At 39.3% G+C, this 27,963-nt stretch overlaps 2 protein-coding genes across 2 annotated transcripts in view; one reads left to right on the top strand and one right to left on the bottom strand.

Annotated features, from left to right (window-relative positions):
• The first annotated feature begins 28 nt into the window (after positions 1-28).
• On the top strand, positions 29-5,545 carry LOC144604899 (transmembrane protein 60-like). Its single transcript, XM_078419724.1, has one exon. It carries the CDS (start codon positions 434-436, stop codon positions 830-832), a length of 399 nt encoding a protein of 132 aa, XP_078275850.1. The 5' UTR covers positions 29-433; the 3' UTR covers positions 833-5,545.
• LOC144604898 (lysine-specific demethylase RSBN1L-like) overlaps positions 4,746-27,963 on the bottom strand; it is a 45,932-nt gene continuing 22,714 nt past the window's right edge. Inside the window, exons 3-7 of the mRNA XM_078419723.1 lie at positions 19,148-19,285; positions 16,890-17,032; positions 12,235-12,402; positions 8,327-8,435; positions 4,746-7,646 (exon numbers count right to left, since the gene is read on the bottom strand). Of these exons, the coding sequence (XP_078275849.1) occupies positions 7,158-7,646; positions 8,327-8,435; positions 12,235-12,402; positions 16,890-17,032; positions 19,148-19,285 (1,047 nt within the window). The 3' untranslated portion in view covers positions 4,746-7,157. The remainder of the gene's footprint in view (positions 7,647-8,326; positions 8,436-12,234; positions 12,403-16,889; positions 17,033-19,147; positions 19,286-27,963) is intronic.

Below are 27,963 nucleotides of genomic sequence, written 5' to 3'. Positions count from 1 at the left end.
TCTTTGAGATAAAGGGTTCGAAGAGAAAGTGAAAGCACATCAAACAGCAAAGCAAAACGAGCCGAAGCGAAGGTCCAGCCAGGGGGAAGGGGATTTCAGTGGGCACCCGAGCCGAGTCTTCGCCTGCTGGACGTGGGCAGAGAGATCCGAGAACGCTGGTGAAAGACTGCCCGATTCTGACTCGCACAACATATTTGTAACATGGCCAAGCGATGACTTTTGAGGTGCGTTAAGTCGATGCTCTTCAGTCATAGTAACAACGTCAGGAATAAAACGGAGAAAAGGACGTGCACGTGTTACATCAGCGAGCGAATGGCGCAGTCACGGATTATTTGAAATGGAAAGCAACTTCTTTTCATCAGGGATTACCTTCGGAAGAGTTTCTTACACATTACAAACGGACAACCGAGAGGAGACCTTCCGTTCGCCTTAGATGAGAATGTCATTAGCGCAGAGGGTTCTGATGATTTGGCTTTTCACGCTGCTCTTTCTTATCGTATTGGTGCTAAAACTGGACGATAAAGCTCCTTGGAACTGGTTCCTCATCTTTATCCCGATCTGGATTTTTGATGCTATCCTTTTAATTATGTTAGTCATAAAGATAGTAGGAAGATGTAAATCAGGCTATGACAGAAATGGTACTAACCTGAGAAAGGAGGTTTGGTACCTATGTGCGATGTTGCTTAAATTAGGCTTTCAGCTGGCGGTGTGTGCGAGATTGGAGCAATTTGCACAAATGAAGCTCAGTTTTATTTTTATACCGCTTTGGCTCTTAATAATTGGAGCAATGGTGGATTTAGGATACAATACCTATTCTATGAGGCAAGACTGATTAAGTGCTCAGTGCGTTAGTTTTCATTGCCGGCCTAGTAACTGCTCCAACATGCGGCGATTAATTGAAATAGCTCGAACAGGAGCGAAACAAAAACACTCGACGCTGAAAAATCCGGAATGGAATAGAAAATTCTGGAAGAAATTAGCAGGGCAGCCAGGAACTATAATTCCAATGACAGGGTCGTCGACTCCGTTTCTCCTTTCACGGCTGTGGCCTGGGCAGCAGAGTATGCCCAACATTTGCTCTATGAACACCCTCCTTTCAGTATAAACAACTACAGGATTGCAACTGTCATTCCTCATAACGATTCTCCTGCGCATTCGGTGAAGTCATCGTGATTATTTAAGTAAATGTTAATGTTTTTATATAAACAAGATGGTAGCTAATACATGACAGGTTGCCACCACACCGCCCATTTGTTCGAAGCAAAAGAGTTTGTATTCAATGCAAATTAAATTCTACCTGTAACATGTTACGATAACAAACGGCGAAAATGCATAATCAAAAAACTGTTGCTGGAACTCGGCGCGTCAGGCAGCAACTGTGGAGGGAAATGGACAGACGTTTTTGGTTGGGTCCCTTCTTCAAGACTGATTCATAACGTTTGCATTTTACTTGAAAGCTCTTCAAAGTGAGCCCCTGTGGAAAAAGTTCTCTCGCAAACGACAGTGCTATGACCTCCTCGCACTGCTTCCTCTCCGATTTGTAATGTTTTCATGATCTTGGACGTTCTCACCCACTCATGGATCCTGTCCATTTCCCTCCACGAATGCTGCCTGACTCGCCCAGATACAAGCAATCTCTTGTAGCTCCACTGAATTTATACAAGCAGAATAGTGGGTAAACTACAGTATATGTCTCCTTTTTATGGAAAGCTTTAACTGCAATATTTACAGGATGATTCTTCTATCTGCAACATTTTAATTTTGGTTGGGTCTGGCAGGTCAAATTTAACTAACGTTACAGCTACTGAAAATCTGAAATTAAAAATACAGGAAATGATCAGGTTAGGCATTAGCTGTAGTTGGCGAGTCAGTTAAACTTTCTGGTTGAAGACTTTTTCAGTTGTAGGGATAAAATGCGAGAAATCAAACACGTTTAAAGTTGCAGAAACGAGGTGGTGGCAGTGTCAGTTTTACTTGTGCCAAATTTAGTTGTCCTATTGTATGTGTCAGCATTTTCAGCATATCCATACTGACATAGTTTGCAAACTTCAGAAAGCAAGTGATTTCACTAAGGGGATCTACATATTTGCCAAATAACTGCACACATATTTCTACCTTTAAGACCAATTATCCTACACTCTGCACATTTCATAGATGAAACAAGTAAATGATGTGCGAGATGAGCAAAAATAAATTGTCACTCATTTAACATGCACCAACTATTGCAAACAGATGTAATTCATGAGTAAAGAACTAGGTGTGCCAATTAGTTGGCACATCAGGATTATAGTCTAGTGGAATAAATCTCACCCAAGTACAAACGTGAGATTACATTGATGAAAGAAATAAACATTTACCAATAATTTGTTTAGAAGTATTTGGAAGAACCTTCAGTTAATTTTTTTATAATGCGTTAGAACTTACTGTTTTTCAATAATTCAGTTTACCGTGACTTTTAATGGAGTTTCCTAAGATGAGTGCATTTATACTAATTTACCAATGTAGATTTTTCATCTCTGGCTTTTACAGTACTCCAATACTCCTATTATAAAAGCCAGAGATCAAATTATCTTCAATAACTAAACAACTTTTAACAAGATTGAAGCAGGAATTCTCAATACCAAAGATACTAGATCAGGGTAGGCCATTTAGGTTGCCTGCTGTTCAATAAAAGATTGTGGTCAATAGACAATAGACAATAGGTGCAGGAGTAGGCCATTCAGCCCTTCGAGCCAGCACCGCCATTCAATGCGATCATGGCTGATCACTCTCAATCAGTACCCCGTTCCTGCCTTCTTCAAGTCCACTTTTCTACCCATCCTATCCATGTAACATTTCATTCACTTACAGATTAATAATCTACTTCATCCCGAGTATATTTAAAGAATATCTAGAGATTTCTGGGACAAGGAATCCCAAAGACTCAACTCTTTTAAATAAGAAATTCTTCCTCATCTCAGATTTCTCTGCATCTTTTATTCTGAGACCATGGCCTCTGATCTGAGATTCCACCAGAAAAGCTAGCACCTTCTAGCATTTTACCTTCTATAAACACACCAAGAATCTTGCATATTTCTAGATTATCTCATATTCATTTAAACTCCAATAAGTACAGACCTAGTTTGTTCAACGGTTCCGCGTACCTGGAATCAGCCAAGCAATTTCTTTCTTAAAGGGCCCATAACTGGACAAATGCTGTAAATGTGGTCCTTGTGGCCTTCTTCCCAACCCAGATGATACAACTGATCTAACATTTAGTGCTAAAATTTGAGATACTGGTAGTTAATGGCTAGATACTGGTAGTTAATGATAGATTTCACGTAACAATTATTTTTTTCTCACAAAGCATGATAAATCTCAATGTGCAAATTCACAGAATAGTTTAAATTGGTGTATACAGTGGAAATGCATGTACAGAAATACCATTTAATGATGGCACAAACTATTAAAGGGTGGGAGGAGAAAGCAATGGGAATGTAAATCCACTCATATTACATAAAGTAGTACTTAATGAAACCACTGCCTGATTTAGGCATTTCCAGTCAATGCTATCTTAAAGAGTTATGAGACTCAAATTCAACAATTGTGAATTCCTCCATTCTCACCGTCTCGAACTTCCAAAAAGCCTTCCAGGTGATACAGCAATTTACTTTTGTGCCCTTCAATTTAGTTGACTATTTGTGCTTTTCAATAATATATTCTCCTCTACTGTGGGGAGGCAAAGTACTAACTTTTCCATTCATTACTTGCAAACGTGTTCCTCAATCTACCAATTGCTTGCCATTTAATTTTCTGCCTCATTCCAGTTATTGGACTCCTGCACTGTTCCAAAGAAAAATCAATGTAAGCTCCAGAAATCAAACATTAGGCATGCACATCGCAGTCTTCTAGTCTCAACAATTTTAGATAATGATTCTATTATTTATAATTTCACTACCTCAATTATTTAAGCTATCCTTTTCAATCACGCTCCCCTTTCATCTCCCTCATTTAATTTGCCTATTAAATTTTGAGCTGGAGTCTCTTCATTTCCACGAAAGGTCATCAATCCACAACATTAAATATTCCCTTCTCAGATGTAGTCTTTCAAGCCGAATCTTATGTGTTTTGTTATTTTGGATTTCTTACAAAAGTTTGCTTTTTACACTAATTAAAATGGAATTGATAATCCAAAAATATATTGTATTTATTCTGAGAAAGGTCTTCTAACAATATGCATAAATATTACTGAAGGAAACAATATCCAAAGTTAATCCAGGTTGCATAGGTACACTTATGAGCAGCCAGGCATCAAATAGAACTGGTTGACAAAATAAATGCGAGTGATGTTGTTTTAAACCCAAGTGAATACGCATTAATTCAAAACTGATACACCAGAATACTTATTTGGTCAATCTTACTGCAGTGAGGAAAGACATCATGGGGCAGGTAATGATAAATCGAGCTTGCCACCTGTGCTTCCCTTCACCCAATGCCTGTTATTTCCACGTCCCTACTCAACACTTATGCAGTTCCCACAGAGTACCAGAAAAGGGTGTCCCTCATTCCAAAGCGACATCCACTCAGGCAGTGGACCCCAATTTACCACTAAGAGAACTTTTGCCAGCTTGTTGCTGTCAAAGTCCTAAGAATTTTTTTAAAGTCAAATATTAAATAAATCTATTTAAAAAATCTACACATTTATATTGTATAAATAAAAAACAAGTAGAATCAAAAAGGCAAATGGCTTACCTTTTTAATCAGTGAATCAATTCAAATGTATGAAGTCATGTTACTTTTGACAATTATCCCTGACAAAGCTGGGGCCAGATGTTTTTATTTAAATACGTTTTTTGATCAGAGCATCAACAGCAAAGTCAGCATTTATTGCCAATATATTGTTGCTCTTCAGCAGGTGAAGGTGAGCTACCTTCTTAAACTATTGCAGTTCTTGTGAAGGTTGTCCTCCCACCGTCATTTAAGAGGGAAATCCAGGATTTGGATGCAGTGAAGATGAAAGACCAACAAAATGTATTTCCAAACCTTCATACTGTAATGTAAGAGAGGAACATGAAATATGGTGTTACCATACACCTGAAGCTTTTGTCCTTCTGGGTGTGGATGCTGGGTTTGGAAGACCTGCTGGAGTTGCCCTGGCAGATAACTACAATGCACTTTGTAGATGGTACATGCTACAGCCACTGTCTTTGTAATGGACAGCATACCAACCATGCAGGATGCTTTGTCCTGGATAGGCTGAGAATCTTGAATGCTGTTGGATCTGCTCTCATCCTGGAGAATTAGATCATTTGTGGGTGGAAAGACTGTGTGTGGGGCGGGGGCGTAGGAGTAATTCAAATTATTTGCTACAGGGCACCCAACTTCTGCTCTTCACGTCAGTGTTTATTTGTGTGACTGATCTGACTGACTTTATGGTCAGTGGTGACTCCCAGTGTTCCTGCTGGGAGACTTAGCCATGGCAATTCAGCTGAATGTTAAGGATAGGTGGTTGGGTGACTACTTGTTGGAGACGGTCACTGTCTGGCACATTCTTGGTACATATATCACTCAGCACATCAGCCCATGCCCTAATATTGTTGAAATCTTGCTGCATAAAAGCATGGGCACTATAATTGCTGAGGAATTATAAGTGGAATTGAACAATTGGACTGTTCAGTAAACCATTGTAACTTTGTTGGCGCCAGAAACGTGGAGACTCTTGTGTATTGCCTAGGTGAGGTCTGCTGTATGATTTTACTGGGTTGTATGGAAAAGAAAGCATTTCACTGTACCTAGGTGCACGTGACAATAAAGTATAATTGAATAGACAATGTACAATCGACAGCAAACATACCCATTTCTGAATCTATGAACCTATGATGGAAGAACATTGATAAAGCAGATGGTTGGGCTTAGGACATTGCCATGAGAAAATCACACTGATGATTAACCTCCAACAATCACTCTCTTTTTCATGTGTGAGGTATTGCTCCAAACATCAGTGCTTTCCCCAGATTTCCAAAGACTTATTGTACCTGCATTTCTCAATGCCACAAATTTAATGCAATCAGCACTCATATTTACTATGCTTATGTTCCACTCCTAGACTCAGTGGTGAATTGGAAATAATCTGACTTGTGACAAGGACAGCGCTAGTATTTTCTAAGCTGGTTGCTGTTGGGCTATTGATCCACAGGAGAATAGCCCATAAACCAAACTATACTGTGCAACCATGATAAAAATCTTAAAGCTTTCAACATTTCCCAGCTCAAATGAAGATGAGGATATTTTTTTTTAATGTGAAAGGGCACCATACAATGTGGAATATCAGGACTATAAATGATGTAAGAGTTTGCAAATACTTAGTGATGTGGCAGCAATCCTTATAAACTGGCTTTAAAGGGGCACTAGTACTTCATTGGGTTGGAGAACACATAATGAACACTTTTATTTTGAAATCTAGAATACGATAATTTTGCACTCAATTCCTTTCTCCCTCCCTCTGGGAGAGAAACAAAGAAAATCTGGATTTGTCTGGACTGTTTCACAAACTTCATCACATCTACATTAGGTGAAATAAAATAATGTTGGTGGAAAACAATCAAAGGTTAGTACAATTGATGCTTAGGTATATAAAAAAAACAAAGTACACTGAACCTTTATTAAGTGGTTCAGAATTTAGTTTGAAATCACACTACATAATAATTATAATAAAAATGTATTTACACTACTGTGTTGACACAAATATCAGTATTCAAATTTCAGCTAATTTGACATAAGCTCTATGGATAAGCTTGAATTTGGGACCAATTTTGGCTCAGCTTACAAAAAAGTATATGCCAAAGTCAACTCTGCTTCTATCTGCACTACTTTTTTATCTAAAAATAAAAAAGTATTTTTTAAAAACTTTTTCCCCCACCCTATTTAATCGGCAGTGCGCCCACCCCCTAAGTGCTGTTATAGTTCACAGTAATGGACAGGCACTGAGGAATGTTACAAAGCAACGTTAACTTTTCTGTCCTACCATGTAACAGTCTTAAGAACAGTAACAAGCTTGCCTCACAGAGCTTACATAAGCAAAAGGATATTTTTGTACATCACACCATTGTTTAAAGATACATTTAAAAAAAATAAAAGCTCCAAAGAATATACACATATCAGTAAGAAAAGTTGTGTTGCTAGTCATGCAAATGTGTGTTCACGGAGAGTAGCTGTTCATCTCCACGGTCAATTTTGGCATTTGAACACGTTAGATCTTTCGATTCAGCTACATACTGTGATTGAGTGCTTCCAGACTCCACTTTAATTTCTGACAGCTCTGTAATATTAAGTTCTATCTTAATTTCTTCATGCTTTGTATTTTGAGCAGTAACATCATCACCCTGCTTTTTGTCCTCAGTCTCCATTTTGATAACTGGGCACTTGGTGTCTGCTGGTAATTCTGAGCCTTCAGAAGCAGAATCTTGAGCAAGTGGCTCTCCATTTGGATGATATTGTTTCAAACGTACATGCCAAGCTAAGCTGCACACTGCAGAGACAGTCTTGAATTGGTGTACAACATTCCGGGGAATGAAATACACATCATTGTCATAAAGTTGAATTCGAGCATACCGAATACCCTCTCTTCTTATCTGGTTGAGTTTTGCATCATCCACCCACTGAACACACTAGAAATAAGAAAACAAGGACCAGGAATTAAAAATGAGAAAACGGGTCCAACAATTAAAATTGTACACAGGAAATATATCAATACAATATTTTCTGGCATACAAAAGTAGAGGTAAGCCAATCTTTTTCAACCTCAACCCACTTAAAAATAATTGAACAATTCTTAATTTGGGTACATTTTCCCTGAATTTCATCAGCTTCGATTGGCCTACCAGTCATCTCACAATGATAAATCACTTTCTGGAAACAGTAGTTGCTGTATTGCGATCAGAAAATATAACCCAATAAATGTCCAAGTAAAATATGAAGTTCAAAACTAACTAAAAGATGTTATAACCCAATTTTTTCCTCCTCAGATGCACTGCTCCAGCCCTGTAGCTTCTTAGTCCACCATCCATTTAAATGCAATTTTCAAGAGGGTCTTTGATTATTTTTAAAAACTTTGGGTTTGGCAGGATATTTCCTTCCCTAAGCCAGAAGAACTGAATATTGTCTCAACGGCCCAAGAGCTTCCCACCCTAAATGGTTCTACACTTTTTAGCCACAACAGTAGGGAACAGCAAAAACACAATCTGCTAAAACAAACAAACGATAACCATTTTGATTAAATTTTAAAAGTCTCCAAAATGGAATGTAAATATTATTTATAAATGTATTTTGATTATCTAACTTGAATTACCTGAGACAATGGTGGCTCATGCAGATCTAATTGCAACCTCTGCACTACCTCTAAGAAGTCTTCTGCATGAAAACAAATCACATCTTTGGTTATACGAGGTTGATCAGACCTGTAAAAAAGAAATAGGTTTCAGTGAGCCAAAAATCATTTCTAATGCAATTGTTCATTTTGAAAGATGCCACAGTAGTTGAATGTCAGTTGGTACCTGTACTCTCCATTTGCTGAGTATGTAATATTACTGGTAGCAACATGGAAGACCTCACAACATGTGAAATATTGGTAGATCACAGAGCAGTCAGACATTTATCAAATCAATTAAATGACTGAGACTTAACACTGCTGAAGATTAATGCCCCTCCCAATATTAATAATAATAATAATAATGCATTACATTTATATAGCGCTTTTCAAACACTCAAAGACGCTTTACAGGGATTACTAGAACATAGAGAAGAAAATAAATAGATAAATAAGTAAACGAACAGAAAAAGGAGACAGAAAGTGAGGTGACGGTCAGTGGTTGAAGGCAGTGCTGAACAGGTGAGACTTCAGTGATGTTTTGAATGTGGTGAGTGAGGAGGAGTCTCTGACGGTTTGGGGTAGTGAGTTCCAGAGGGTGGGAACAGCGATGGAGAAAGCCCTGTCCCCCCAGGATCTGAGTTTGGTCCGGATGGGGGGGGGGGGACAGGAGGTTGGCAGCAGCAGAGCGGAGGGTGCAGGTGGGAGTGTGTCTGTGGAGGTCAGTCAGGTAGGATGGGGCCAGGTTATGGAGGGCTTTGTAGGTCATAAGGAGGATTTTGTACTGGATTCTCTGGGGGATGGGGAGCCAGTGGAGCTTGTAAAGGACGGGGGTGATATGGTCACGGATCGGGGAGTGGGTGAGTAGACGGGCAGCGGAGTTTTGAATGTATTGAAGTTTACTGATGATTTTTGAGGGTGAGCCATAGAGGAGGCTGTTGCAGTAGTCCAGACGGGAGGTGATGAAGGCGTGGATGAGGGTTTCTGCAGCTGTGAAGGAGAGGGATGGACGGAGACGGGCAATGTTTTTGAAGTGGAAGAAGGCTGTCTTTGTGATGTGTTTGATGTGTTTGTCGAAGGAGAGGGTTTGATCAAAGATGATTCCAAGATTCCGGATGTAGGGGGAGGTGGATACTGGGAGACCATCAATATTGAGGATGAAGTTTTGGGTGGATTTGGTGAGCGTTTTTGGACTAATGATGGTGATTTCGGATTTGTTGCAGTTGAGTTTGAGGAAATTTGATTGAAGCCCCCCAAGATTTTATTTCAGTGATGCAGTTTGTCAGTGTAGAGTGTGTGGTGGTGGAGATTGACTTGGTGGAGATGAGGAGCTGGATATCATCGGCGAAGCAGTGGAAGTTGAGACCATGACGGCGGATTAATTGACCAAGGGGGAACAGGTAGAGGATGAAGAGGAGGGGGCCAAGGACTGAGCCTTGGGGGACACCTTGGGGGAGGGGAGCGGTGGGGGATTTACGGTTGTTAATGGAGATGAACTGGTCCCTTCAAAAATCACTAAATAAAAACATTCAGCAAGCATTTGCACCCACCAATACTTCATTTAAATCACATATTTTTGGTTATCCTAATCTCTTTGAACCTGTTAGATTTACATCTAAATGTCTAGATTTATATTTTAAATAGGTCTGGAGTCTCTGCTGATCTCATATTTTGCAAACTGCAGATAGGTGCTTTAAAATACAGTTAAGTGAGCTCTTATAGATATTCTATACACTAAACATATGCATAAGTCTGACAGAAACATTTAGTTATTCCTGTCACAGGACATGCCCAATGCCCAATTTAGTGCTGCAAATTTTCAAACATTTAACTAGTTTAAGGTAAATATGTTCTTCATGGAGTTCGAACAATGTAGAAAAACTCCAAGGTATGAATGTAACATATTTGCTCATCTAACTTTCTATATTCTAAAATTATTATTTTTTAAAAACTCAATGCTTCACCATTAAGTTAAAGATTCTAAAAACTTCAACAAGGGTGCACAAAGGAAGAGAGTAGCAAATATAATCATCTGTCCCTTAAAAATTCAGACTGGGGTGGGGGGGGGGCATTAAAAAAAGAAAGCAGGGAAACAGAAAACATGATAAATAGCACGTGTATTTTCACAATGAAAACTGTTAAAGCCACAAAGAAAAAGTGGGTAACCAAATGCAAAACAGAGAGACAACACTTATGCCTCATATCGCCATCACATAATAAACGTAGTTTAATATTCTTACTCCACAAATCCATAATTATCTTTTATTGCTTTGGTACCAAGTCTAAGTGGCTCCTGATTCAGCAGAAATTCCTTTATGAATCAAGCAAAACCAACCACGCACCATTTCCTTATTTAGCAGAATACATCAATATAGTGACGCAGCTATCTCAACTCCAACGATCCAGGTTCAATCATGATTTCCAGTGATGTCAGCGTGACCAAGTGGGTATCCCCTTTGATGCCCTAAGTTCCTCCCACGTCTTAAAGATGTGTGTGGTAATAGGTTAATTGACCAATGTAAATTGCTCCCAGTCTATAATGAATTCCGGAGTCGACAGGAATGTGGGGGCATAAAGTTACTGGAAAAAAAAGTGGGGGAATGGGATTTGGTGTGACTTGGCATACAACTGATGAACCGAACCGAAACTCTAAAACAGAATATTTTATTGGGACTTACAGAAACTGCTACTGCGTTGTGCATATAAGTTAATTCTGCTGTTGCTCAGCTCCAGTGATCAGAGTTCACTCCTGACCTCTGGCACTATCTGCATGGATTTGGACGTTTTGTCCGCCACCACATGGGTTGTCCCAAAGCTCCAATTTCCTCAAACACCCACGATTGAACTTGTCGGTTAACAGCCAAATGGAAATTACCCTTAGTGTAGGTGTGAGATAGAATGGGTGTAGAGGGAGGGAGGGAGGAAAGAGTTATAAATATTAGATTACAGGAAGATAATTAGGGCAAGTTAATAGAAGGAATAGGTTTCAGGTTGATTATTGGCAGAATGCTCTGAGTGCCAACACAGAACGGCTGAACAGCCCCCGTCTGCGTTGTAAAGAAATATGAGGAATACAGTGGTGAAGCAATATAAATAATGTAGGCATAAGTTCTGCTCAATTTACCATTAGAATGAGAGTATGAAATTGAATTTTAAGTTTGAAAAATTCTGCCATTTTGACGTTTATTGCATCTCTTCTATCCATAGTACAAATTAGTCTGGGGAGGTTGAATCCAATTGAAATTCCTGCTTCTCAGCATAGATCAGATTTCAAACATGTGTCACTGGTCCAGACATGGCATTACCACTTTTATGGTCGACCTCCCATTGAAGGCAACTTCATTAATAAATACTTTTTTAAAAAATGTATTCACATACCCATCCTTTAGGCAAGGATATTTGACCAAAAAAATAACTTCAGTATACTTTTTCCTTCCACAATAACAAAAATCAGAGAAAAAGGATAATTAGTTTCTGAATTGCATTTAAGGGAAAGGGCCTATGTCTAAATAGTGATAAAGTCACAAAACAATTAAGTGTTATAGTTTTCAGAAAGCATATAGTTAAAATGGAAGTGTTAAATAAAATGAGAAAAATAACCATTCGAATGGCCAGCATGAAGTTTGTTCACATAATTTACAGACCAACTTTGATATACATGTAAAAAAATTATGCCTCCTAATCGTGGTTTCAAAGTAAGTTAGTTTATCACCAATGTTTTCATCTATAACAATTAAAATTTTCTCAAAGTTAATAATGTTTGCCTATTAGATATAGGCATAAAAGCCTCAGGCGTGTGTTGCCATCCAAGTAAAGACTGATAGACTTTTCTTCAAATTTTATAATTAACAGCACATGGTACAGCCAAAAAATGTGGCCAACTCACATACCAATCTCCACACTGTACAGCTTTCAACACTCCAACAGCTGCTGTAGTCTGGCGCTCAAATCCTTGTCCAATATGATCCGCATGGGCTCGCGTCCTATCCTCAAAGAGCATTTCACGTGGTTCACTTGCACGAGGTAGATACTGTAAATTTTTTATTTCATTGGTAGTCCTATGGGGTGGATAAAAGTATAAATGCAAAATCTGTCCAATTTTCAGATTTTAGATTTACCCAGTCAGCAAGCTTTGTTATTTGCAAACTGCATATTATGAACACAAAGGAAATAGAAGGCAGGAAAGAAGAGAAACAAGTCAACAATTAATTGGCATGCTAATGAGTTAGAATTGGTGCTAAACTCAAATAACAGTACAAGACAAAAGGGGTAATTCGAACTGCCGGCTGTATGTTTTCTAACCTGGTCCCCTTGTTCCACTGATAAATGTATATTAATCTGTACTATTCCTACACAGTCATTTTGCAAGGCAGCGCATTGTTATATTTGAAAATATATTTTTACATAGTCCTTACTTTGAAGACTTGCACATAAATCACTTGCAAGCTGGTTAGAAAAATAAATGATACTGGTACTGCTTAAAAAATTGATTAGATTCTCTCAGTGGGCAAAATGTCATTTTTACAGCATTACAGTGCATTCAGAAAGTATTCAGACCCCTTCACATTTTCCACATTTTGTTATGTTACAGCCTTATTTTTAAATGGATTAAATTCATTTTTCTTTAATCATCAATCTACACACAATACCCCTTAATAAAAAAAAGTGAAGACAAGTGTTTAGAAATTTTTGTAAAGTAATTAAAAAGAAATACCTGAAATATCACATTTACATAAGTATTCAGACCCTTTACTCAGTACTTTGTTGAGGCACCTTTGGCAGCGATTACAGCCTCAAGTCTTCTTGGGTATGACGCTACAAGCTTGGCACACCTGTATTTGGGTAATTTCTCCCATTCTTCTCTGCAGATCCTCTCAAGCTCTGTCAGGTTGGATGGGGAGGGTCGATGCACAGCTATTATCAGGTCCCCCCAGAGATGTTTGATCGGGTTCAAGTCCGGGCTCTGGCTGGGCCACTCAAGGACATTCACAGACTTGTCACGGAGCCACTCCTGCATTATCTTGGCTGTGTGCTTAGGGTCGTTGTCCTGTTGGAAGGTGAACCACCGCCCCAGTCTGAGGTCCAGAACGCTCTGGAGCAGGTTTTCATCAAGGATCCCTCTGTACTTTGCTCTGTTCATCTTTCCCTCAATCCTGACTCATCTCCCAGTTCCTGCCGCTGAAAAGCATCCCCACAGCATGATGCTGCCACCACAATGCTTTACCGTAGGTATGGTATTGGCCAGGTGATGAGTGGTGCCGCTTGGCATTCAGGCCAGAGAGTTCAATCTTGGTTTCATCAGACCAGAGAATCTTGTTTCTCATGGTCTGAGAGTCCTTTGGGTGCCTTTTGGCAAATTCCAAGCAGGCTGTCATGTGCCTTTTACTGAGGAGTGGCTTCCGTCTGGCCACTCTACCATAAAGGCTTGATTGGTGGAGTGCTGCAGTTGTCCTTCTGGAAGATTCTCCCATTTTAACGGAGGAACTCTGGATCTCAGTCAGAGTGACCATCGGGTTCTTGGTCACCTCCCTGACCAAGGCCCTTCTCCCCTGATTGCTCAGTTTGGCCAGCTCTATGAAGAGTCCTGGTGGTTCCAAAGTTTTTCCATTTAAGAATGATGGAGGCCACTGTGCTCTTCGGGACCTGCAATGCTGCAGAAATAGTTTTATACCCTTCCCCAGATCTGTGTCTCGACACAATCCTGTCTCGGAGGTCTACGGCCAATTCCTTTGTCTTCATGGCTTGGTTTTTGCTCTGACATGCACTGTCAACTGTGGGACCTTTATATAGACAGGTGTGTGCATTTCCAAATCATGTCCAATCAATTTATTTTATCTCTGGTGGACTCCAATACAGTTGTAGAAACATCTCAAGGTTAATCAATGGAAACAGGATGAACCTAAGCTCAATTTTGAGTATCATAGCAAAGGGTCTGAATACTTATGTAAATGTGATATTTTAGTTATATCTTTTTAATTACTTTGCAAAAATTTCTAAACACCTGTTTTCACTTTTTTTATTAAGGGGTATTGTGTGTAGATTGATGATTAAAAAAGTGAAGGGGGCTGAATACTTTCTGAATGCACTGTAAGTATATGTGGCTACAATTTATGTAGAAACCCTGAAGTGTACTGAATGTGGTGCCTAATCGCTCAAGGGAAGACTTGAATTTTATTGCAACAGAAGCACACATCGACTGAATAACTCTAAATAAGAGAAATAAGGAACTGCAAGAGCTGGTCTATAAAAAATAGAAAAATGTTGGAATAATCTCAGTAGGTCAGCCAGCATCTCTAGAGGACGTGGATAGATGACATTGCGGGTCAAGAAGCTTTTCGGAAAAATTCAAGTATACTGCAGAGATTTCACAGTGGGGCAGTAAAATGGAGACACAAGGAACTGCAGATGCCAGTTTACAAAAAAGTACTGGAGTAACTGGATGATATGGATAGGCAACATTTCAAGTCAGAACCCTCAAGACTGATTCACTTCAGACTTCTCAACTGAATAGTTAATCTCAGCAACACGAAGTTTGGGCATTTCTCCTTAAGAATATCACAAGAATATCAGTGCATCATGTGATCTCATGTAATTGCAAAGGCAAGATCAATGATCTTGAAATTAATTTTGATCTTATCTTGAAGCAGTCTAAAATCAACAAAAACAAAGTCCACCACGCATCCAATTGAGAAATTAGCGCAGTTAAATTATTTAAATGCAGAAGTATAGGGACTCTGAGCTGTGTACAAAATAATTTTAATATTTTAAATAACTCAGCTGTGCTGTAGCATCCATCACTGGATTCACCAACTCCCATAAATAAGCCAAAAATATTTATCAAAAACTGATGTAATACTGGTTGTGCACAATATTAAAAACCACAGCTTTCAGGACTAGGACTCGCTCTTATGGAACATCCTTCAGAAAATACACATGCAATATTACAGGGCCTTTTATTGTTTAAAATTGTTTCTATCTATTTTGTAAAAACCTGAATTGAGTAATGCATTCATCAAGACAAAAATGTCCTTTTTTTACCCCCAAAAAAACATTACGGGGAACTCTGTAACTGCCTTTGGCCTATATCACTTAAGAACTCTGGTTAACACAAATCTATTAAACTCAAATTTAAAATTAACACATTAACTAGCATCTATTGCTATTCATGGAAGAGTACCAAGTGTATACTAGATTTTACACGTGGAATGTTTCCCAACTTCACTCCTGAAAAGACTCTTTCTACATTTTTAACCATGAACTCAAGTTCCAGATTTCCCAGCCAGGTTCCACTTAGCCCATTACTGTCAATAGTTTTTTATGCAATACTTTTTATCTAATCAAATTAACTTTTAGCTTCCAGATAGTATTAACTCTGTTTGTGCAGTCATAATGTAACTCCTTGGGGCCAGAGCAAGTCTCCAATGCATTCTTTCCAGATGGCTCTCCCATAGCTGCTTGAAGTATTATAGCATAACTAGGCCTTTATAAGGCTGTAACTATATAGTCCGTATTGACTTTCTTAGGCTCCTGAGAAGATTCAACATGTCCACAGATGCACTGTAGAGTGTATTTGGTTTAAGAAGGTGAGACCAGCAACTAAATGCTGGCTTAGCCTGTGAAGGCCACATCCCTACAATAAACAAATACATCTTCAATTCACATAGCAGGTTTGCCAAGCTTTAAGCCAGAGGTTCAATAACTCTCAAAGCAATATAATCATCGACTTACAGCTCAGAAACAAACCCTTTGCCGACCAGATTCACATCCACTTTCAATCACCCATGTACATTGATCCAACATCAATCTTTTTTTAATTCTCCCCATATTATAAACTCCCCCTATATTCCACTGGTCACCCACACGTAAGTGGCAATTTACAGTGGCCAATCTACCAACCTGCACTCTGTGGGAGGAAACTGGAGCACCTCGAGGAATCCCAAGTGGTTACAGGGAAAAACACAGAAAGTCCCTACAGACAGCATCCAAGGTCAGGTCTGACCCTTGGCCTCTGGCACAGTAACTCGACTACCTCTTCCACTGCATTGCATAAAGGCATTCCGGGAGAGGCCCTGCACTGGTCTGTGCCTGACCAATGAACTGGTTTCACAGCACACCATGATGGAAGAAAAGCATTGACCAGACCACATGTGAATGTGCAACAGAAAACTCCTCCAATACATTAATGACAAATTCTTTGAAAAGTAGTGATAAACAAGCAAAAACCATCAGGTAATGAAAATAACCAATATTCAAAAGGAATACGCAAATATGAGGAAATGATCAAAATTTGCTACCACTACTATGAAACTAACAACACCCTTCGGCACTCACACATTTAAATATTGAAGTCCAGAAATTAGATTTCTGATGATAGTTAATTTACCAAAAATGTTAACTCTGCTTTTCTCTCTCCAACAGAGCTTTTTGTAGATCTTATTCCCATTACAAGTAAGTAAAAGTGACTGCAAGTGAGTTGTAGATGGTTATCACCTGGAATGCAAAATTATAGCCCTGGTTAACAAAACAAATTAGACATTTAACTCACCGCCGTCGTTTAAAAGGTGATTTTGGCATATCTGCTATAGGGATCACCTGCTCTCCTGGACGAACCCACATTATAGGACCATCATCACTTTCTTTACGGCACTTAAGTTTGAGACTAGAAAATGATCCCCATGGTAATGTACACTATTGACAGAAAAAAAATGTTATTACTTTACGGTATCTCTATATATACCAAAAATATTTTGGTTAGAATTACAAAAATTAACCAATTTTTTTTGTATTAACTTCAGATACAAATATAATTAGCTAAAGAGGGATAAATCTAAATGACCAAATCAACCACCTGAAATGGTTTAATTAGCCATTTTGTTTACATGCAATTTTTCTGTGCCATTCTAAAGAAGAATTCAGGCCAAAGGAAAAATATATACTTAGTATAAAAAATGGTACTTCAAAACAAGAGCAGTAATTTTTTTAATCAAAGTAATTGTATTTTAATTTTAACCAATACCTATTTAGGAAATTTAAACTAAACCATTTGGGGCTTTTGCATTTTCTTTTAAAACCATGCTTGTAAAGGTTGAAGATCACAGAAATTGATCATCTCCTTCCAAGTAGGAGAACTGTTCTTTTCATGTGTGGACATTCCCCCGGTTACATAAGGATTCAAAGAACTGTCCGCAACCTGAAGTTTCGGCTAAATGGAAACACTTGTGGCTCAAATTGCAAAAGTTGCACTGGTAGGTTAATGAGCTACAGATTTGTAGATTTCAGTTAATTTTAAATCTTAGTTAGAATAATTTTTTACATATTTGTTCTACATGGCAAGACTATGGAAGTTGCCAGACCTTTGCGCGCTAGACTAGTATTATTATTATTATAATTTTGGATATTATTGCATTGACAAACAATGCACCTATAGTTTATCATGCCTTCAGAAATTAGATCCCATGATTACAACCTTCATAAATTAATACGTTAGACAATTAAACATTGGTTCAAATTTAAATATCCAAGCGTATTTCCAGTTATCTGTTCCAATTGATTTTGCACAGGTAAGGGGGAGGGTAAGGGCGGGGGGGAAAGAGAGAAGGGGAAGGGAGGGTGCGCGGGGAGGGGAAGGGAAGGGGGAAGGAGAGAAGTGGAAGGGGGTGCGCGGGGAGCGAGGAGGGGGGGTGCGCGGAGGGGGGAGCGAGGAGTGGGGAGGGGAGGAGTGGGTGCTGCACCAATGCAGGAGCGGTTTGGGCCTGGGTGCACTTGGTCTAGTTGTTTAATAAAAATTGTTTTCAATTATTATGGCCACTGATTGGAAGAGTAATAAGAATAGCAGTCCCAAACATTATGTGCATGAATTGCTAAAAAAAAAAAAGCCAGGTAGTTCACGCAGGTGGTTGGGATGGAAAATGGTCTTTATTGTAAGAGGGTTTGGAGTATGGCATTGCTGCAATTGTACATTTACACAAGTGAGGCTACAGCTAGAGCATTGTAGATCGTTTTTGTCCTCTGATTTAAGAAAGGGTATACTGGCATTGGATGCAGTCCAAGAAATTTATTTGGTTCCTTTCTGGGATAAGAGAATCAACCTACCATAAATGGTTAAAGAAACAACATCTAATTAATGTTCCCACCAGAGGGAAAAAACTCTAACCAGAGGACATGGTTACAAATTTAGGGGGCAGTCATTTAAAACTGAATTTTGCAGGAACTACCTCTTGCATAAAAGGGTGAATTTCTAGCATTTGTTAGAACAGAGGGTTGTAGAAGTTAGATAATGGGGGTCTTTAATGGAAGTCACTATATTTTTAAAAGATCAGGGAATTGAGGGTCATAGAGAAATGGTACAGAAGAGATGAGGCCTTGGCAGATCAGCCATGAGCGCAGCGGTAGAGTTGCTGCTTTACAGCGAATGCAGCGCCGGAGACTCAGGTTCGATCCTGACTACGGGTGCTGCACTGTAAGGAGTTTGTACGTTCTCCCCGTGACCTGCGTGGGTTTACTCCGAGATCTTCGGTTTCCTCCCACACTCCAAAGACGTACAGGTATGTAGGTTAATTGGCTGGGTAAATGTAAAAATTGTCCCTAGTGGATGTAGGATAGTGTTAATGTACGGGGATCACTGGGCGGCACGGACTTGGAGGGCCGAAAAAAGGCCTGTTTCCGGCTGTATATATATGATATGATGATATGATTGAGTAGCAGGGGAGACTTGAAGGGCCAAATAGCATCTTCCTGTTCCTATTTTCAAATGTTCTACAGTTGACAATATCTGTACATAACAATAATTTTTTTAATACTTGCTTTTAAAAAAGGAGACTCTTCCAATCTGTCCAGAAATTCTGGAAAATAGTCCCCAACTTCTTCATCCACAGCTCCTACCAAACTGATTTGTCGCATTGGACCAGCCCTGTAAGTACCATGCGAATATGTACGCTTCACCTATTTCAGATTTTAAAAATATTAATGTTAATCAAATGTGCAATCATGCCATGTCATCATATGTGACATTGAGTACAACCAAAAAATATATAGAAATGAAATACACTTTTTCTATCCATGAGAACTGCGGCAAAAATCAGAGCATTTCTATTTGATATTCACATTATGACCAAGTGCACAAAGTTTTTCTGTTACTATTGAAAGTATACCCAACTACTATAAAATAACACTCATTTATAAAAAAACAACAAAATAACACCACAAGTTGGATACTCTGCCACATATCTCAGGAGAGACACATGGGCATGATTTGATTGGCAGAGCATTCAATTTATTTGCACTTAATTGGATTTTAGATGACAAACTTTTAAAACAGAACTGTGGCACGTTATTGAATAGATATTCTGATAATGACACAATGGAAGCCAGGCAAGTGGGGTTTGAATAAATAATATGCAACTGAACATCTTTCTGACCAAATTGAAGAATTGGAAAATTAACAACACAAGGACTAAGAAATATTTTGTTATAATGGTTGAATTCAATGTTAAATCAGGGACAGAAAAAAATAGGGGTAGCGAAAGAACAATGGACAGAAGTAGAGACCATCTTGATGAAACAAAGCCTTCACCTTAGCTTTCATGAATTTCGCAAAAAATCTTTATCGCCTTCTGTGCAGCACCAATTTTCTTATGTTTATAAACTGTCGAAGGGGATTACAAAAACTAGTGGACACTGTCAGGTTCATCACGGGTTCTAACCTTCCCACCAACAAAAGGATCTACAAGAAGCGCTGCCTCAAAAAGGCAGCCAGTATCATTAAGGACCCACATCAACCTGGACACTTCATTTCATTCTTGCCATCGGGAAGGTGGTATGGGAATCGGAAAACCCATGACATCCAGGTTCGGGAACAGCTTCTTCCCCACAGCCATCAGGCTATTGAACACTACAAACTCCAACTAAACTTCATCTTGTTGCACCAGTAACTTTGGGCTTTGTTTAGTTTTGTACTATATTGGATTTTTTAATATAATGATTTTTTTGTTTGTTTATTCTGTTATCTATTGAGTACTATGTTGACAAATCTATTCTGTTGTTGTGTTAAATAATTTAATTGCTCTGTTTCGGTACATCCACAATTAAACACTTGACTGGCAATGAGCACAAAGTAGTTTAGTTCTTCAAACTTTAGATTGTCCGATATCTTACTTCAGTCTTAGTTATTATTAATTTATCGAAGATTATAAATTTAACAAGCTACTGCATCAGGATAGGACTGGACATTTAAAAGCACAACTTTAGGAAGAAGTTACATGATATATTTTGGTGGTATAATTTTTGAATTAGAATTGCCCAAAGGAAATACTCTTCAGATCTGTCAAATAGGCATAATCTTATAGTTGACTTCAGGAAGATGGGTAGACTACACATCCCAGTCTGTATCAATGGTGCTGTAGTGGAAATGGTTGAAAACTTCAAGTTCCTAGGTGTAAATATCAATTTGACCTGGTCCAACCACATTGATGATACAGCCAAGAAAGCATACACCTTTACTTCCCAATGATACTTAATAATTTCTACAGATGCACCATAGAAAGCAATCTTTTAGGATGCATCACAGCTCGTGATAGCAACTGGCAAGCTGAAGACAACATGAAACTGCAGAGTCCTAGGCACAGCCCAGTCCATCATGCAAATCAAAACTATGGTCACAGATCCCAAGTGCTCCTCCACATCACTGACAGCTCTGCCACATTTCCCAAGAGTAGATCAAGTCATGAGTGTAAAAGTAACATAGCAATGGGCTGTGGCACAGCCTCACTGGCCACCAGCATTAAGAATGATTGTGGAGGATTTTTATCACCTGTTATGATCTATGGGTCTGCACCTTAATGATCCAGTTACAGGGGTGATGAGTAGAGGTGCTGGGTATTAGGTCTTGAAATTTGGAGATTGTCAAATGTGTGCTGTCCAAGCCAAATATTAAAAATTAACAAATTTAAATGTTATGCTATAAAATACACTGTCTGAAAACAACCCGAAAGATCACTTTTCCATGTTCTCCAGAGATGCTGCATGACCCGCTGAGCTATTCCAAATCTTTTTTCAAAATATACAGCAGCATCTGCAGTTCCTTGCATTCACGTTCTGACAGTGTAACCCCCCCCCCCCCCCCCCAACCCCTAATCAGAATGAAACTCATATCTATCTTGGAACAATACTTCCAAAAACAAAGTCTATGCCTTATATTTTAGAACCAGCAAAGTGACATCACTTTTTGGATTTGAAGAAAATCATCCACAAAAACATTGTGATTTTTTCCGTCAATTTTCAAGACCATAACTATTTTTCTGCCCATGGAATCTCTGCCACCCAGACACCATTGATGTTTTTATGCAGGCTGAAAACCCAATCTGATTGAAAGTTGTTACAGAATCCTAACTCGGAAGCAAAAAGCACAATATTGAGCCAATATTGGAGTCAATTTATTTAAATATTTATTTAGCCCACAGTCAGATCAGAAAATACACAAAACAGAATAGTTAATTTTAGATCATAGTTAGAATTAATTTTTACATATTTGTACTACAAATTAAAATTCTGCAGGACCCAACTATTTATCTGAGGAAATAGCAACATATATTTATATTTTCTGGTCAGAGATTGCAAAAATAACCAAGATTTAATATATTATTGAAAACTCACACTCTGGCAATAAAGATTCATGTTGTTTGGATTTTTCGTCAACCAATAATAATTCATAAATACATGGAGTTCTTTTTAGTACAATTCTTTTCAGCTGATTACTTTGGATAACTGAAAAACTATACAGCCTGGGAAAGGAACATGTAATTAATGAAACATGGTAATCCAGTGACTCCTTTATCGGCATCTGTGTCTTCTGTCCAGATTTTCGTTAGGTTTGTACCATTGCAATAGTAAGTGTATTATATAGCTTCACAATTATTTCTTACTGCATATTCACGCTAATTGGAGAGGATTTATATACTTTTCATTTAATTCATTAGAAAACCCCTTGCTCTTACTTGCACCAGATTAAAGTAGGAAAAGAAGATTTACTCCTTTCTTTCACTTGACTTTTCATACAATAAATTAATCAGCATCAGTTACTTTCTTTTAGAACCACACTTTGGCTTATACATTTTTTAATTCAACTTTTAATAAGCTAATCATAGCATGGTAGAAAATATGCGACATTTATAGATAGGCTGCACCACATGAAGATTTTTAATGCAATATATAGTTGGACATTTCTGTAAATCAGTTTATGCTGGAGTCATCTAATGTCAGCTATTCTGTGATTAAAAACAGCCATGATAGTTATCTGCTAACAATGCTGTATTTAAGCTGACCCATCTCTTCAGCGCCTGCTCTGTCGGCAATTGATCTAACAAGCCAAAACGAATTAAGCTGCATGTAAAATTTGGCAGTTATTCCTTTGAATAGCGGCCATTTTAAAATTCTAACACTTGCCTTAATGTAGGGGACAAATGAGATTGCCAAGTTTTTCTTCCTTTTCTAATTGTTTTTGAAAGAGGTTCGGATAGATGAAATCTAGACCCAACAATTACTACTGACAACTACATTATTACAGCCACAATGTTATATGTAGCAATACAACTACATTCTACACAAAAATATAAAATAATTTTAAACCTTCATATTTTCAACTTCATTTCTCTTTCATTCCAGCCATTTTTAAATTTATCTCTACATGACTTCAGTTATCCCAAAACCTACCGCATTCTTATTTTACATGTACAAAACTCAATCTTTAGACACCTTTTTCCCAACTTAACCTTCATGCTCAGAAAATAGTTGTACACATATTAAATTCATCACATCAGTAGGGATTGCAAGCAACTGCATTCATCAATGCAAGGAGACCAGTCATTGAGGAAGTAAACAATGTTGACGACATTGAATTCTGAGAATTGTATTAACATTCCAGTTCATTGCTGCTAAGCAACAGGATTTTTCTGTCATCAGCCTGCTGCAATACCTACAGATCTGTGGCTGTTATTCGGAATAACATTAAAAGATCTAATAACCAGCTATCAGACTATTTGATAATCCAGAAGGTTGGACATCTGGCTTACCAGGTGCTGTTCCCGTGCTCCCTTGAAGTTCACTGGGTGCTGTTTCCCATGTTTACCTGAAGCTTTATGAGGGTCTCCCCACACTCTCTAACTTACTGGGTTCACCAGAATATTTCAAATTTGAATCTAGAGTGTTTAGTTGTCATGTACACCAGGAACTGAATAATGCATAACACGCACATTAATGCAACAAACAGATATACAATGAACAAGAATATAATAAATTATCAGTACACTAGGTAAAAAGACTACAATACTGCAAGCAGAAGTACAGAGTGCAACCTTATACAAAGCCCAGTTGTTCTGTGCTGAGGTAGGATTGTGCATGGTGGTTCCAGTTGTTCTTGAACCCAAGGCTCCTTACTGTATTATCTTCTTGTTGAGAGGAGAGCGTGGGAAGCGAATTGAAATGAATAGAATGCTTTATTGTCAAATGTGACAAGTCAAAGTGAAATTCTTTGCTTGCATACCTTACCAAGGTATGGAAAGTCACCATTCAAGAGCACTTACAAAGTTACAACCCCCCCCCCCCCCCCCCCCCATGCCAGTTCCCCTTTCTTCTTCCCGCACACGCCGGGTCCCTGTTTCGCTTCCTCCTCCCTCATGCCGGGTCCTCCATTGTTCCTTCCCTCGGCAGCGGCGTCCTCACTCCACCTGTCTGCGACCCCTCCACTAACGCTGCCGGGTCCTCTCTGTACGCCTCCGTGGCGTCGACCCAGGCTCCAGCCGCGGGCTCCGTCAACCCAGGCACCGATGGTTCCAACTCCGACTTGCGAGGTTCCTGGCCACGATGCTCCACCGCAGGCACGCGAGGTTCCGGCCTCGACTTCTCCGCGGCACTTTCGGAAGGCATGGTGCGGATCTTTGATTTTATCTGCCTTCTTGAGGCGGCATTTTCCATAGATCCCTACAATGGTGGGGAAGTCAATACCAGTTATGGACCCGACAACACTCACTACTTTCTGCAGCCTCTTTCGTCCTTGAGCATTCGATTTATTGAACTTGGCCTTGATGCAACCAATCTGCTCTCTAACGTACACCTATAGAAGTTTGAGGGACTATTTTGCAACATACCAAATTTTCTTAATCTTCTAAACAAAGTAGAGGCATTGATGAACTTTCTTTGCGATGGCATTAATGTACTGGGCTCATGACAGATCTTCAGAGATGACATTCAGGAACGTAAGCTGTTTACACTCCCCATCACAATCCCGTTGGTGGATCCTCAACTTTCCCTTCCCATTGGGAGCGGGATTGTTGTTCTGGCACAATCAGATCATCAATTGCCCTCCTGTACCCTCATCGTTACCCTTCATTTGTCCAACCATAGTATCATCGTCAACTTTAAAGATGGCAATGGAGCAGTGTCTGGCTGCACAATATTGGGTAAAGTGTTGAACCGGAGACTGAGCACTCAGACTTGACATGATCAGTGAGGAGGTGGCAATTTGTACTGATTGAGATTTGCCAATGAGCAAGCTGTGGATCCAATTGCAGAGGGATGAACCAAGACCCAGTTCAGAGTTTGATGATGTTTAGAGGGGATCATGGTGTTGAACGTCAAGCTGCAGGAAAGGAATAACAGTCTGACTTATGTTTTCTTGTTCTCCACCATGACCAGTGCTGAGTGGAGAACCAGCAAGATTGCACTTTATGTTAATCTGTTGTTCCAATAGGCGAATCTTAGTGGGTCCAGATCCTTATTAAGGAAGTTGATATGGATCATAGCCAACTTATCGAAGCAATTCATCACTATGGACGTGAGTGCATTGGAGGTGAATTGAAAGTGTTTAAGTATTGATAGGAATAACAGCCAAGAATTTGGAAATTCCCTGGTGCTGAATTAATGGATTTTGTGTTTCATGTCCTGCCATCTGCTTGCTCCACTATTCAAACACTGCATAAGTCAACCGATCAGAAACAAACACTGTGTTCCATTCACCTAGCCTATCACTCAAAGTACCTACATTCCCTTCTGTAACATATTGTGGTGAAAGTGAAACACTCAAGATTATTATCTTCTTTTTCAAATTGAATTTAATCAATGAAGATGCTGGATAAACTACATAGTAATTTTATAAGCACAACTGAGTAGTCAGTAGATGGCATCACTATGACAAACAAGTAGTGTAAGAAAATAACTGCAGATGCTGGTACAAATCGAAGGTATTTATTCACAAAATGCTGGAGTAACTCAGGTCAGGCAGCATCTCAGGAGAGAAGGAATGGGTGACATTTCGGGTCGAGACCCTTCTTCAGACTGAAGAAGGGTCTCAACCCGAAACGTCACCCATTCCTTCTCTCCTGAGATGCTGCCTGACCTGCTGAGTTACTCCAGCATTTTGTGAATAAGAAACTATGACAAACAAAATTTGTTAATCAGGCATCTTCCAAAATAACACAATGTTGTTGATATTGTTAGAAACTGCTCATCCTAAAAACACATCCATCAAAAGCCTTTACCACAAGAGCTTCAAAATCAATTAGTGAAAATAGACTAATAAACTGGATTAAGCACACGTGTAAGTTATGCAAACACCTTTTACTTCAAGGTCAAACTCTTGCAACAGCCCATTAATAGTGCCCCCGTGTGCGAAAAATCCCAAAGCTGGAAGATACAATAACCTTTAAAATGTGCATTTTTAATTTCACAACTTGAAATATGCATTTTCCAACATATAACTATTAGTTTAATTTTGCAATATTGTTGAATTATTTCAGATCAATACATCAACTTGTAAAGCAGTATACATTGCAAAAAAACTGTACAGTCAAGTCAAATATCTGGAAAATAATTGGTAATGCAATTGCAGCCTCCCTGCCGACATCCATATCGTTAACCAAATCATTCTGACAAGCCAATAGTGCACACACGTCTAAATATTCACCTCCTACATCAACTTTTAATACGCATAGAATTCTCAAGGTCTATGGGACCTCATTCCTACTGCTTCCCCTCCAATACCCCACTCTCACTCTGGGATCCTTGTGTCCCTACTACTGATTCTGGAAACCATTTCCTCTGCTGCCTCTTCCAGGACTATTCCTGCTTCTATAAAATCTTCTCACAGAACCTAACTGGACGAGCAGCATCCGTGAAGGGGAAAGGAGCATTCAATGCTTTGGGTCAAAGCTCTGCATCAAGACTGAGATGGGGGGTAGCAGCAGAAAGACAAGAGGGGTAGTGGTGAGGAAGGAGCCATTGGTGAATGGTGGAAAGTGCAAGAGTTAGGGATGACAGGCAGGTCGACCTGGCCAGGGTGAGGAAGAAAAGTGAAGCTGGGAGATAGAGGCAGATGATAGATGGAAGCAAACACGAAAGCAAAAGGAAAAGCAGATGGTGTCGGCAGATGGGGGGTTTCCAGCTAGGAAAGCCATTTGCAAAAACCATCAGTGCTGTCGTCTGATAGGTAGGGAAAATAATAATGGGAACATTAGGGGAGAGATGAACGGGGGATACGGAGCCTTTTGGTGAATGTTTTGTGTTGTGAGTGGAAAGAACCAGGAGTGAGCGGGATGAGGAAGGGGAACAAGATGAGAGGACTGGAGATGAATGAGACAGAAAGTAGAGAAGGGAAAAACATACACACAAGGAGAGGGATGCAAAAAATTGTAAAATGTCATGTTAATGTCATTGGGTTAGAGATACCCAACCAGAATGAGGCATTTTTCCTCTACTCCCTGATGCACTTATCCCTCCCACCCACTCCTCCCTGATCCTTGGATCTCTCCATTGCAACTGTAAGAGATGCAACACGTTGTTACACCATCAGCCTCACCATCATCTCGGAACCTAAGAACCCTTTCAAGTGAGACCAATCCACATGGATTTTCATTCAAAACCATATATGTATAATTACAAACAACGGAGGTCCCAGCACTGATCCCAGACTTCTAGTCAAAATAACACCCCTCCACCACTACCCTCTGTCATCTATGATCACACCAACTTTGAATCTCTCAAAACTCCAAATCCTCAAATTGGAAGGAAATAATTGCAATGATACTTTGCTCAGGATGCATTCTCAAATACAAGGACAAAGATAACATGTGAACAAAATTAGGTCGTTGGGGCAGTACATATATTAGGGGCGCATTAGTGACTGTACTGCCCAAACTCAACTGTGGTCACTGACTGTTGAGCGTTTACTAGGCTTGGGAGACTTGTGCAACCAAAGGAAGAGAGGGGAGACAGCAGCTTCGGGCATTTCGAAAATTGAGTGATGAGAAACCACAGAGTCCAGATGATGGTCAACAAGGAACAGCCACTTGCAGTCCACAGCAATAGCTCGTACCTAATGTGCCAGCCATTTGCAAGACACAACCTGCCCAGCACCAGCTCCCACATGCAGCCTATTCACAGTAAAACACAGGCATTTTTTACCATGGGAGCATGAGAGAGAGTGGTAGGGATTTGTGTTGGGTTCTGAGCACACCAGCACTCCGCGATGAGAATGAGAAGTTACCTTTAAAATATATAAATATATATTTATATATATATATATATATATATATGTAAAAATACACACGCACACATGATTGGTTTGGGTGACC

The sequence above is a fragment of the Rhinoraja longicauda genome, chromosome 23 (genome assembly GCF_053455715.1).
Source record: "Rhinoraja longicauda isolate Sanriku21f chromosome 23, sRhiLon1.1, whole genome shotgun sequence".
In the NCBI taxonomy this organism is placed as follows: domain Eukaryota; kingdom Metazoa; phylum Chordata; class Chondrichthyes; order Rajiformes; family Arhynchobatidae; genus Rhinoraja; species Rhinoraja longicauda.
Note: the sequence above shows the minus strand (reverse complement) of the source record. Positions and strands in the feature narration are given on the sequence as shown.

Coding starts and splice junctions, on each gene's coding strand:
- LOC144604899 (XM_078419724.1), top strand. CDS start 434: ATGAGAATGTCATTAGCGCAGAGGGTTCTGATGATTTGGCTTTTCACG.